This window comes from Petromyzon marinus, unplaced genomic scaffold, assembly GCF_048934315.1.
Source record: "Petromyzon marinus isolate PM22_M1 ecotype Great Lakes invasive population unplaced genomic scaffold, UKy_Petmar_22M1.pri1.0 PM_G_Scaffold_1, whole genome shotgun sequence".
In the NCBI taxonomy this organism is placed as follows: domain Eukaryota; kingdom Metazoa; phylum Chordata; class Hyperoartia; order Petromyzontiformes; family Petromyzontidae; genus Petromyzon; species Petromyzon marinus.
The window spans coordinates 12,006,664-12,019,640 of record NW_027422650.1 but is presented as its reverse complement, the minus strand read 5'-3'; the positions used below and the strand labels follow the sequence as shown (position 1 = coordinate 12,019,640).

The following is a 12,977-nucleotide window of genomic DNA, read 5'->3' as shown; positions in this document are numbered from 1 at the left end:
TGCGCCCTCCTACCTGGCTCATCGTTGCCTGCTGACGGGTTCCGCCGATGCCAGCCATTGGCGAGGTTACACGCGAAAAACTATTCCCTCGCGTGGCGGTGCCGGCGGGCTGATAGGAGGGGGAGGTCCGACGTTTCGCGCCGCCGGGCCCGGGGTGACGCGACCCCCACGCTCGTTTGCGACCACGTGCGAGGCCTTAGCAGGGCACGTTTAGAAAACGTAGCGCGGATAAGGCGACCACGTGACAGCGAGGCTAGAATTCCGTAGAACTGATAAGCGCTGCCCCTCCCCCCGTAGACTCCTGTTAATACGCACTGTACTTTAACACGCGCAAGAGTACTGTACCTGCCCCCCTGTTACAGTCGTCCACAAACCCCCCCCAGCTTATAACCAATTTGGTTTCGCCCTCCCCCCCAGCTTGTAACCAATTTGGTTTCGCCCACCCCCCCGGCTTGAAACCAATTTGGTTTCGCCCACCCCTTAGCTAGTAACCAATTTGGTTTCGCCCACCCCCTTAGCTAGTAACCAATTTGGTTTCGCCCACCCCCTTAGCTTGTAATCAATTTGGTTTCGCCCACCCCCTCAGCTTGTAACCAATTTGGTTTCGCCCACCCCCCCTCAGCTTGTAACCAATTTGGTTTCGTCCACCCCCTCAGCTAGTAACCAATTTGGTTTCGCCCACCCCCTCAGCTAGTAACCAATTTGGTTTCGCCCACCCCCCCAGCTAGTAACCAATTTGGTTTCGCCCACACCCCTCAACTTGTCACCAAGTTGGTTTCGCCCACCCCCCCAGCTTGTAACCAATTTGGTTTCGCCCACCCCCCCAGCTTGTAACCAATTTGGTTTCGCCCACACCCCTCAACTTGTAACCAATTTGGTTTCGCCCTCCCCCCCAGCTTGTAACCAATTTGGTTTCGCCCACACCCCTCAGCTTGACACCAATTTGGTTTCGCCCACACCCCTCAGCTTGACACCAATTTGGTTTCGCCCTCCCCCCCTCAGCTTGACACCAATTTGGTTTCGCCCGTCAGCGTCACGATTTTGGTTCCACTTCACTTTGTAAGATCTCGGCTGGCCTTGGGAGTTTGCGGCTGAGGGAGTTTGCGACTGAGTGAGTTTTTTTTTAAACTTCCATCTTAATCCACCCGCACTTTTAAACATTTAAAACAAACAAAATACAAAATGTACCGACCGAGATTAATCGATTAACCCCTCGTTTTAAAAAGCGATCGAAACTAAAAAAAAAGCCGGCTTCGGGGCCTGCAAGTCTGGGGGCCTTTCGCCGATTTCTTCCCTTCAATCGATCGAATGATCGATCGATCGAACTCGTGGTGGTGGTGGTGTTTAACGTCGTTCGCGTGGACATCGTGAAACAACACGCCACGTGAACACAAAGACAAAGATCCCCCGTGTAGCCTTAGCAGGCTGTAGGGGGCAAGTGGTGTTAGTGACCCCCTTTCACATTCTAAAGATAAACACGTGTATACACACACAGTGTACACACACACACAGTGTACACACACACGTGTACACACACACAGTACACACACACGTGTACACACACACGTGTACACACACACACACGTGTATACACACAGTGTACACACACAGTGTACACACACGTGTACACACACACACGTGTACACACACACGTGTACACACACACACGTGTACACACACACGTGTACACACACACAGTACACACACACACGTGTACACACACACGTGTACACACACACACGTGTACACACACACGTGTACACACACGTCTACACACACACAGTGTACACACGTGTACACACACAGTGTACACACACACAGTGTACACACACACACACGTGTACACACACGTGTACACACACACATGTGTACACACACACACAGTGTACACACACACACAGGTGTACACACACACACACGTGTACACACACAGTGTACACACACACAGTGTACACACACACACACGTGTACACACACACGTGTACACACACGTGTACACACACACAGTGTACACACACAGTGTACACACACACGTGTACACACACAGTGTACACACACACACGTGTACACACACACAGTGTACACACACACATGTGTACACACACGTGTATACACACACGTGTACACACACACAGTGTACACACAGTGTACACACACACGTGTACACACACACGTGTACACACACACGTGTACACACACGTGTACACACACACGTGGCAAGAATAACAACAACACTTATTTGCCCTTGCTCGTCTCGTTGTGATTGTGCATGTGTCCGGTTTGCTTGTGTTCACCGCTTTTGTATTCCTCAACTGTGTTGCTTAATTTTATTTTACGGGAAGCATATTAAGATATATTCTTAGTTCTTTCGGTAAAGTCACCACGTTGAAGGGAAACAATAAAATAATAAAATATATAACAATAAAAAGAATATGAATTACTGCAGTCACGAAAGCTTTAAATCAAAATTTAAGCATATTAAGAGTTTACATTTTAACGTAAAGTAACAAGAAAATGTTGACACTCGTGAGAATTTTCAACGAGAAACGTGGCTCTGGGGAAGGATTCCAGAGGCACGCGCTGACCAACGAAGGCGGACAAGTGGGGAGGAGAGATAATCTTTTTGACTTTGTGAAGATATTAACATCACGTTTGTTATCATGTTGCAAGTGTGTTAACCGTTCATTTATTTGGGTTGATAGTATTTCATTAAAAAGCATACTTAATTTTTTTTTGCTGTGAATCACATTTTAAATATATGTATACACAATGTTGGGCACGTTATTGTTAGAATGTTTAATAATTGCACCACACAGTGGAATTAAAACCTTTAATTTGTCAGTACGTAAAAAAATATTTGTTACAAGTTTAAACGGAATGCATTTAAGAAAAACACACGAATGTAGTTTGCTTGGAAATAATTAATGAATATTGATATATTTTTTATTTAAAGCTTTCGTGACTGCAGGGATTCATATTGTTGGTAATTCGGTAAAGTCACCTGCACGTAGAAGGGAAACAATAAAATAATAAAAATATAAAACAATAAAATTATTGTAAAACAATAAAGTTATTATTCTTGGTTCTTTCGGTAAAGTCACCACCACGTAGAAGGGAAACAATAAAATAATAAAAATATAAAACAATAAAATTATTGTAAAACAATAAAATTATTATTCTTGGTTCTTTCGGTAAAGTCACCACCACGTAGAAGGGAAACAATAAAATAATAAAAATAATAAAACAATAAAATTATTGTAAAACAAAATTATTATTCTTGGTTCTTTCGGTAAAGTCACCACCACGTAGAAGGGAAACAATAAAATAATAAAAAATATAAAACAATAAAATTATTGTAAAACAATACAATTATTATTCTTGGTTCTTTTTGTAAAGTCACCTGCACGTAGAAGGGAACCAATAAAATAATACAAAATATAAAACAATAAAATTATTGTAAAACAATAAAATTATTATTCTTGGTTCTTTTTGTAAAGTCACCTGCACGTAGAAGGGAACCAATAAAATAATACAAAATATAAAACAATAAAATTCTCACGACGTTTCGACCGCAACACAAGCAATCATCATCAGATGATTTTATTGTTATTGTGTTATATTTTTATTATTTCATTGTTTCCCTTCTAACGTGGTGGTGACTTTACCAAAAGAACCAAGAATATGAATCCCTGCAGTCACGGAAGCTTTAAATCAAAATTCGTTCTTTTTTTTCTATTAAAAGCGACAGCCCCGTAATGTGTTAACATTTTTGTTGAAGCCCTCTATTGTATATTGTGTGCCGTTGTATTGATATGGGCAAGGATAACTTAGGCGACTATCTCTGCGAGTCTCGGTGAAATCCCCTAACCCCCTTCATCTCGTGAAACGTCGTGGGAATTGTATCGCGTGATTTTATTATTTTATTCTCATTCTCTCACGTGGTGGTGGTGACTTTACCGAGAGAAGCAAAGAAGACGAATCCTGTATCATTATCACTTAGGGGCCGCCCATAAATGACGTCACGCACCTATGGAGGGCGTCAGACGTTTGTGACGATGTGTGACGTAGGGGGGGAGGAGGGGTTGAGAAATGTGACGTCACATCAAAATGCGCAACTTTAAATATCTATATTCTTAGCTCTTTCGGTAAAGTCACGTTGAAGGGAAACAATAAAATAATAAAAATATATAAAACAATAAAAATTCTCACGACGTTTCGACCATAACACAAACGGTCGTCATCAGGCGTTATGGTCGAAACGTCGTGAGAATTTTTATTGTTTTATATATATTGTTATTTTATTGTTTCCCTTCAACGTGACTTTACCGAAAGAGCTAAGAATATGAATTACTGCAGTCACGAAAGCTTTAAATCAAAATTTAAATATCTACTTAATTAAATAGAATTGTTATAACGGCACTAATTTTGAATAATTTTCATTATTAACTATTTGATGTTTTAAATTTACTAAGGTCACCTTTTATTTATTCCATGAAGGAGCATTTCGCTTCTCCGTGGGAGAATGGTGATGCATACATTTAGTAAAAAACATTTTGAATGATTGTTATTAAACATTTTGATTTTAATGATTCTACCAGGGCTTTTCATTCTGTGGAATGAATATGTAATTGATATTATTGTACTCTCCATTTTGCTTCGTTCTACTGCAAAGTTTCAAGTATTTTTTTAATAGAATTACTTTTAATATTTTATAATTCTACAAATGTTTTCTCCTACAACATCAGAGTGCAGCGCCACATTAAATACGCACTACAATGACAATAGTGTAAAGCGATTTGAAGCGTGTTTCATTTTAAAAATGGAAATATGGTTTGGGGGGTGTGGGGGGCAGAACTTTGTGACGTCATATTTCAGGGGCGTCTGACTTTGTGACGCTGTGTGACGAGGGGGGCAGGGGGGGGGGGTCAAAAATCGGCCAAACTCGTGTGACGTCATTTATGGACGGCCCCTTATGGGAACATTGCTTTTGACATACACGATTTTGAGATAGGCGTGCTTTTCGCGTATGCCAAGGAGTGCCTGTGGGGAGCGGTTAGTGTAGCGGTTAGTGCGCCGAGCTACAAACCTGGCGACCCGGGTTCGATTCCCACTCACGGCCAACACCAGTGACGATTGTCTGAACTGCTCCCGGGCCTCCCCTAGGTCGACTCAGCCTCAAATGAGTACCTGGTGCGATGCGGAAACATTGCCACGAAGGAGACAAAGGGTGGCCGGGCGTGGTGTTGGCCACCCACCCCCCTTGTTTGCTGTGCCGGCCTTCATAGGTGCTTCCCTAACAGCACTTGCCCCGACAGTCTGTTACAGGCTACACGGGGAGGGGGTCTTTGTAATGGAACAAATTCTGAATTAAACTCTAAGAGACAGGGACAGGAGCGTGTGTATGTTGAGCGTCTTTCGCACCGTACGTAGCCAAACCGTGCTGACCAGAGGCGTGGGGGAAGGGCAACGAACTTCAACGCAAAATCAGCTTCAAAGAAGTTTGTTTTCGGCATAGAGAAAGCACATTGATTAGAGAACGTACGAAAAGGTAAGAGACACATTGTCAAGAGAGAGGCGAGCGGGATTGTGCGGGGCGTTGGCGTTCTAAGGCACGGCCAAGGGCAGTGTCAGAGAATGTAAGTGTGTGGGCACGTCTAGTAGAACCTCTTTTGCACTGCACGTAGCCACCCGTGCTAATCGGGACAGCGGCCCAGCCAAGAGGAGAAAACGTGCCTGAGACCATCCCACTGCCGAGTTGGGAGCGATGAAAATCGGCTCATTCATTGGTTACGTTTTTTTGAAGCCAGCTGGCCAGGCGTTAGGGCAAAACGGAGCCCAACCTTTCACCCAGGCAACTGGCGAGCACGGACTAAGCTTGTGATTCGCATGCACTAACCTACGTACCCGCTCACCTACCCACCCAACCTATACAAGACAAAGATCCCCCGTGTAGTCTTAACAGGCTGTTGGAGGAGGTGCCGTTAGCGAGCACCTATGAGGGCCGGCACGGGTGGGTGGCCGGCACCACGCCTGATCGCCTTCGTCTCCCGAGTGGCGATGTTTACATACTACATTCGGTAATCATTTGAGGCTGAGTCGACCTAGGAGAGGCATATGATCGGTTCAGATAATTGTCACTGGTGTTGGCCGTCAGCGGGAATCGGGTTCGTAGCGCAGCAGCGTGCTAACCGCTACAGTACCGGTCCCCATATCTACCTGTGCACCTGCCTGCCCACATGCATGTCCACCTACATGCCTACCTACCTGCCTGCCTGCCTCGTCACGCACTCGCAAACCCACTCATATACTTGCCCACCTACACGCCTACCCGTGCGCCTGCATGCACACCTATCCGTCTACCCGCTCGCCCACCCACCCACCCACCCACACACCCACACGCCCACACACCCACCCACCCACCCACCTAACCCGCCCACCCACCGGTAAATTAACGCTGCCCCCCACGTTCCTCGCTGCGTTTCGGTAGCAAGGGGGGGGCCGATGCAGCGCCTCACCGTGCGCAAGAAGGAGACAGCGGAGGTGGCGGGCGCCGAGATGTCATTTGCGCTGTCGCAACGGGCGCGCCACGCCGCCCGTGTGCTTCTGCAGCGCTTCCCCGACACTGGCTCTGACCCAGGTTCGTTCCCGCTTTGGAGTTGCCGGCGACGTTTTTTTTTTCCGTGGTGCTCCATTGGTGCCCTCTATCAACTAATCTATTCAGGCATTATTTTACCGGGTAAGGCTGCGCTGAGCTGCGTAGCCATTTATCAGCAGCGACCTGGCCACAAAATGATTGCTCGAATGAAGTGGCTTATCACGTGGACGTTCGCAGCAGCCAAATACGCTCAACGCACGTCGATTCGAGAGAGACACCGCAAACTCCAAATATACAGCAGCAGATGTCGTGGTTGGGATCGAACCCACGACCTCCTGTATACCAGGCGAGGGAGTTAACATCTCCTAGCCACCATGATGATGATGAGGGAGAGAGACACAGACTCCAAATATACAGCAGCAGATATCGGGGTTGGGATCGAACCCACGACCTCCTGTATACCAGGTGAGGGAGTTAACATCTAGCCACCATGATGATGACGAGGGAGAGAGACACAGACTCCAAATATACAGCAGATGTCGGGGTTGGGATCGAACCCACGACATCCTGTATACCAGGCGAGGGAGTTAACATCTAGCCACCATGATGATGATGAGGGAGAGAGACACAGACTCCAAATATACAGCAGCATATGTCGGGGTTGGGATCGAACCCACGACCTCCTGTACACCAGGCGAGGGAGTCAACATCTAGCCACCGTGGCACCCGTGACGCTGATGCAATTCGACGCGTGTCACTCACAGGGGCGAGACGCGAGGCGAGCAGGCCGAGCGGACGGCTCAACGACGGGATCGCTCAGGTCCCGCCACCGCGGGGGCGATCGGAGCTGGAGGCGTTCCGCCAGACCCTCCCCGTGGCCGCGTTCCGGGAGCAGTTGCTGGGCACCATCGCCAAGTCCAACATCCTGCTGGTGCTGGGCGAGACCGGCTCCGGCAAAACCACGCAGGTGCTCGCAGCACAGTCCTAGAACTCGGCGCTCCTTCATTCAGCATGTCGGGCTCATTTCCCCAGGACCACCACCACGACGAGCGGGGTGAACGTGGATTATTATTTTATTTTTTACCCCCGAATTGCGATCTTGAGGACTGCCTCCGATCACCGCTTAACACTCGGCGCGCGCCGCCGCCCGTGTCGTCCCCCACCCCCCCGGCAGATCCCTCAGTACATCCTGGACGAGGGCAGCCGCCTGGGGTCGCCGTGCCGCGTGATTTGCGCGCAGCCGCGCCGAATCTCTGCCGTCGCCGCGGCCGAGAGGGTGGCGGAGGAGCGAGGGGAGGGCGTCGGCCAGACCGTCGGCTACCAGATCCGGTTGGAGAGCAAGTGCGTGTACGCGTGTTGGCGCTTCCGTTGTGCGCGCGTGCGCGTGTGTGTGTGTTCTGTTGTTTTTGTTGTTGTTGTTGTGTTTTCCCTCTGGGCCGTGTGCTATTGTAATTTTTCTCGTCGTTTCATTCCAACTGTGCTAGTCGCGCCCCCACGATTAGCGCGGTCGGCTGCGTACGGTGTGAAAGACGTTCAACGTACACACGCGCACATGCACACATACGTTTGTTATTGTGTACTTTTACCGCTGTGTCCTGTCGTGTTTCTCCCTGCCCTGCGCCGTGTCCTTTCGTTGAGTTGTGTGATTTTTAGGGTTGTGTTCGGTTTGCGTTTCTCCGTCCTGTCTGAGCTCTGCAGTGACACAACTCTACGAAAACCGAGCCGGTGCAACAATATTTACGGCACATTTATTTTTGGTTAGGCAACGAAGAAATTATCTTGACAAAAACAGCTGTCGTGAAATCCTTCCTCTGCACGATGCAAGCCAAACAACAATTTGCCATGGGTATGGGTGGGGGTGCAGAACAATTGTCACAAGGAAATTTAGCATATCGCTTTATAGGCATTGTATACGATTGCTGAATTTGTGTTGATGGAATTGTTCTTCAACTCAACTGTCGGTGGTGAGCTGAAACAATCTTGTTGGGCGCACAGTGAAACACTTTTACCACCATGTGGTAATTTAATTGGTTTGGCTGTGTCGGCTGGTGGGGGGAGGACTTCACACACGTTGGACCATTGAGCACGGTTGGCTACGTACGGTGGTGCGAAAGAAGTTCAACTTGCATACCTACGTTAAATTTACGAATCGTAATATTGACTGACAACCTAGATGTTAGGTTAACAGGAAAACACCATGTATGTATTTGAGATCCCTTATACCTCAGCTTATCACTCAGCTATTTCAATGCTAAATTCTATGCTAATTCCTTTGTCAAGGGGTGCCTCTGCGGATGTGTATACTTTAACTTAGCTATTTCAATGAGCCATTTCAATGCTAAATTCTATGCTAATTCCTTTGTCAAGGGGTGCCTCTGCGGATGTGTATACTTTAACTTAGCTATTTCAATGAGCCATTTCAATGCTAAATTCTATGCTAATTCCTTTGTCAAGGGGTGCCTCTGCGGATGTGTATACTTTAACTTAGCTATTTCAATGAGCCATTTCAATGCTAAATTATATGCTAATTCCTTTGTCAAGGGGTACCTCTGCGGATGTGTATACTTTAACTTAGCTATTTCAATGAGCCATTTCAATGCTAAATTCTATGCTAATTCCTTTGTCAAGGGGTGCCTCTGCGGATGTGTACACTTTAACTTAGCTATTTCAATGAGCCATTTCAATGCTAAATTCTATGCTAATTCCTTTGTCAAGGGGTGCCTCTGCAGATGTGTATACTTTAACTTAGCTATTTCAATGAGCGATTTCAATGCTAAATTATATGATAATTCCTTTGTCAAGGCGCTTAGTGTTTTTCTTCTCACACAGCTTAAAGGTCGTGATCTGAGCGTGGCTTTTTTCACTCCAGCGCTGTCCTACCAGACAGTCTCGTCCCTTCACCTGATGAAGGCCGCTTGTGTTGTGGCCGAAACGTCGTGATTTTTGTTATTTTATTTTTTACCTACGTGGTGACTTTACCCAATAGAACCAAAGAGTATCCCTCATTAAAGGTCGTGATCTCAGCGTGGCTTCTCTCACTCCAGCGCTGTCCTCCAGACAGTCTCGTCCCTTCACCTGATGAAGGCCGCTTGTGTTGTGGCCGAAACGTCGTGATTTTTGTTATTTTATTTTTAACCTGCTACGTGGTGACTTTACCCAATAGAACCAAAGAGTATCCCTCATACCGTCGCGTTCCGCACGCGGCGTTGCGCGCAGGGTCTCGCCAAAGACGCTCCTCACGTTCTGCACCAACGACGTGCTGCTGAGGACCCTCATGGCCGGAGACAGCGCCACGTCTACCGTCGTGACGCACATCATCGTGGTACGTGCCGAGCTACAGTCGATCCACCACACACCGGTGCTCAAAAGTTTTCTTTTCAGTCTAATCTAGATTTGAAGTTTTCGTGACTGCAGGGGTCCACGCCCCTGGGTTCTCTCGGTAAAGTCACCGTGGTAGGTAGAAAATGAAATGAATTAAATCACGGCGTTTCGGGCGCGCGCACACGCAAGCGTCAGTCAGCAGGTGGAACAACCACAGCAAGAAAGAATTGCTGAAGTGGGCAAAAGGGCTGCTGCTGCTGTCACAAGAGGCTATCGAGGCCTGTAGATGTGGTTGTCCCACCTGCTGACGGACCCTTGTGTGTGCGCTCGCTCGAAACGTCGTGATTTTAATTTATTTTATTTTATTCGGTCTAACCCAAGATGTGGCCAGTTCCGGTTTCTGAGTTTTTGTTCGGTTTTAGTGTCTCAATCATTGGATTGACAACGGACTGTATGTACATGGTGAAGTTTAATTATTGTTATGAAGCTGGTGCTGATGCTGTTGCTACTGGTTGGTTAAAGGTGATGATGGTGGTGATGCTGGTAGTGTTGTTGCTGCTGCTAAGGGTGGTGGTTATTGATGGTTCTGCTGGTGGTGGTGATGGTTAAGGGTGGTGATGATGGTAGTGATAATTGTGGTGGTGGTGGTGATTACGGGTGGTGATGATGATGGTGGTAGTGCTGGTGTTGGTTCTGGTGGTGGTATTGGTGGTGGTTCTTAAAGAGTGGTGCTTGCCACCCACCCCCTTGTGTACCGTGCCTGCCTTCATAGGAGCTACTCGCTTACAGCACTTGCCCCAACGAGTCTGTTAAGGCTATACGGGGGATCTTTGTCTTGTCAGTTGGTCATGATAGATTTTTGTTAACTGGTGGTGGCGAAATTGGCAATGGTGATGATGGCGGTGGTGGTGGTGGTTACATTGACGATGATGATGATGATGATGGCAGCGTTGGCGGTGATGTATCCACTAGGACGAGATCCATGAACGCGACCGCTTCTGCGACATCCTGCTCATCAAGCTGCGCGACATTCTGGAGCGGCAGTGCAACCTCCGCGTCGTGCTGATGAGCGCCCCCCTCAACGTCTCACTCTTTTCAGAGTACTTCGGCGGCTGCCCCGTCGTCAGACGTGAGAGACGGCTAAATCCATCCGTCGGTTGAACACGTAGCGGTAGGCTTTCGCGACCAATATTATCGATAATGTATTAGAGGTTTTTTTGGGTTTGATCGCGTCAATGTAAATGTGTTGTTAAACCCGACGGCCAATTTGTAAGATTTTGTCACGTAAAACAAAATATCGTTACTAGCACGGCGCACCGTTGTGTTGGAGGAGTAAACCCACAACATTTACCATTGGAGTGCGACATTTGCCGGTTGTAATTACCGAACGGTAAATGTTGTGGGTTTACTCCTCCAGCACACCGGTGTGTGCCGAATTAGCAACTCGTTGGCCACGTTTTGTTTACTTGACAAACCTCGCTAACCGGCTGCTGCGTCGGGTGGTGGCAGGTTTAACGACACAACATTTATATTCACTCGATCTAACCGTGCGTCGGCGGCGGCGGTGGCGGCGGCGGGCCAAACGCAACGGCGATGTTGGACGTGGCGGTGTGCACGCCGTGTTGCCTCTCGTCCGTGGGCCAGTGCCTGGGAGGCTTTTCGAGGTGAAGCGGTTCTTTCTGGAGGACATCCTGCCCACCACTGGTTACAAGTCTAAGGAGATGGAGAGACGCCAGAAGGAGAAAGATCAACGTACGTACAGCCGGCAAAAACCACCCCCCCCCACCACCCACCCGCCCCCCGCATTGCTTGAGAGAGCCTCCCATTGTGTTGAGGCGGCGATCTCCAACTGTATCGGAATCAGGAGAATATTGATAGCGGTAGGAACCTCCTGGTTACACCACCAGCCCACACGGGGATTATTGTTGTTGTGTCCGTCCGTCGTGCATCCAAAAATGGGAGAGGTGGGGCTGGGTGGAGAGGGGAGGGTGGGGAGGGGCTGGGTAGGGAGGGAGGGGCTGGGTAGGGAGGGGAGGGTGGGGAGGGGCTGGGTGGGGAGGAAGGGGCTGGGTGGGGAGGGTGGGGAGGGTGGGGAGGGTGGGGCTGGGTGGGGAGGGGAGGGTGGGGCTGGGTGGGGAGGGGAGGGTGGGGAGGGGCTGGGTGGGGAGGGTGGGGCTGGGGGTGGGGGTGGGAGGGGTGGGGCCGGGGGGGCAGGGGCTGGTCACCCCGTGGTGCCCTTATAAAACTCAACGTTTAACCTACTCACGCCGGCTTGTGCCCGCCCTCACAGTCGGGCATATTTGCGGAATACACCACGGAGCCGCCGTTGACCCTGGTCGTTGACCAAGCAACCCAACGTTCCTACCGGCTCCCTCCGCAGGAGAATGTGTTTGTTCATATTGGAGGAATCCAATCAGCCAATGTCAACTGGGCTCTTCCGTCGCTCTTCTTCTTCATCATGATTGTGCAATCGCATCGCCACAGTAGCCGTGTTGTTATTATTAACACTGTGAATGTTGTCGTTATTGTTGTGTGTTGTTGTTGTTTTATAAACTGTCGTCCGTGTCGTTATTATTATTATTATTAACACTGTGAATGTTCTTAGTTTTTTCGGTAAAGTCACGTTGAAGAGAAACAACAAAATAACAAAATATATATAAAACAATAAAAAAAAAAAAATTCTCACGACGTTTCGACCATAACTCAAACGGTCATCATCAGGTGTGTCGGTTTGCATAAATTTATTTTGAAAACGGCATATTTATTTATATATATATAAAAATAACGTTTGCGTCACGCGCAACGATGGCAGTTTGCCAGGACTAGTCCATCTATTTTTTTGAAAAGAGGAGGGGGGAGACGAAATTTGTTTTTATGTATGCTGTCTGAAAGGCACTGTAAGCGTGAACAATCAATCAAGAACTGAAATGATTTATCAAATCTTTCCAATGATTGCTAAGATAGAATCCATCTTCTCGGTTGAAATTGTCTCTGTGTTTGTATATGTGGATAGCCTCATGAACGAATCTCTCATGGAAGCCAGATGGCTTACAAAGAACCT

At 47.9% G+C, this 12,977-nt stretch overlaps 2 protein-coding genes across 2 annotated transcripts in view; one reads left to right on the top strand and one right to left on the bottom strand.

Moving 5' to 3' along the window:
• Positions 1-251, bottom strand: part of LOC142908566 (TPR and ankyrin repeat-containing protein 1-like) — a 42,938-nt gene extending 42,687 nt beyond the window's left edge. The window contains exon 1 of the mRNA XM_076059325.1: positions 14-251. Coding sequence (XP_075915440.1) covers positions 14-58 — 45 coding nt within the window. The 5' untranslated portion in view covers positions 59-251. The remainder of the gene's footprint in view (positions 1-13) is intronic.
• Positions 252-1,022: 771 nt separating this feature from the next.
• LOC142908565 (3'-5' RNA helicase YTHDC2-like) lies at positions 1,023-12,378 on the top strand. The gene is made up of 8 exons (XM_076059324.1): positions 1,023-1,111; positions 6,488-6,637; positions 7,360-7,562; positions 7,770-7,936; positions 9,812-9,917; positions 10,889-11,045; positions 11,561-11,904; positions 12,322-12,378. The coding sequence occupies exons 2-8, from the start codon at positions 6,502-6,504 to the stop codon at positions 12,376-12,378; spliced, it is 1,170 nt and encodes a 389-aa protein (XP_075915439.1). The 5' UTR covers positions 1,023-1,111; positions 6,488-6,501.
• Positions 12,379-12,977: the final 599 nt, after the last annotated feature.

Excerpts from the sequence above, each read along its gene's own strand:
- LOC142908565 (XM_076059324.1), top strand. The coding sequence starts at position 6,502 with ATGCAGCGCCTCACCGTGCGCAAGAAGGAGACAGCGGAGGTGGCGGGC. Across the intron at positions 11,046-11,560 it reads CGGCTGCCCCGTCGTCAGAC|TGCCTGGGAGGCTTTTCGAG; the intron begins GTGAGAGACGGC and ends TCCGTGGGCCAG. Across the intron at positions 11,905-12,321 it reads GGCTGGGTGGAGAGGGGAGG|GAATCCAATCAGCCAATGTC; the intron begins GTGGGGAGGGGC and ends TTCATATTGGAG.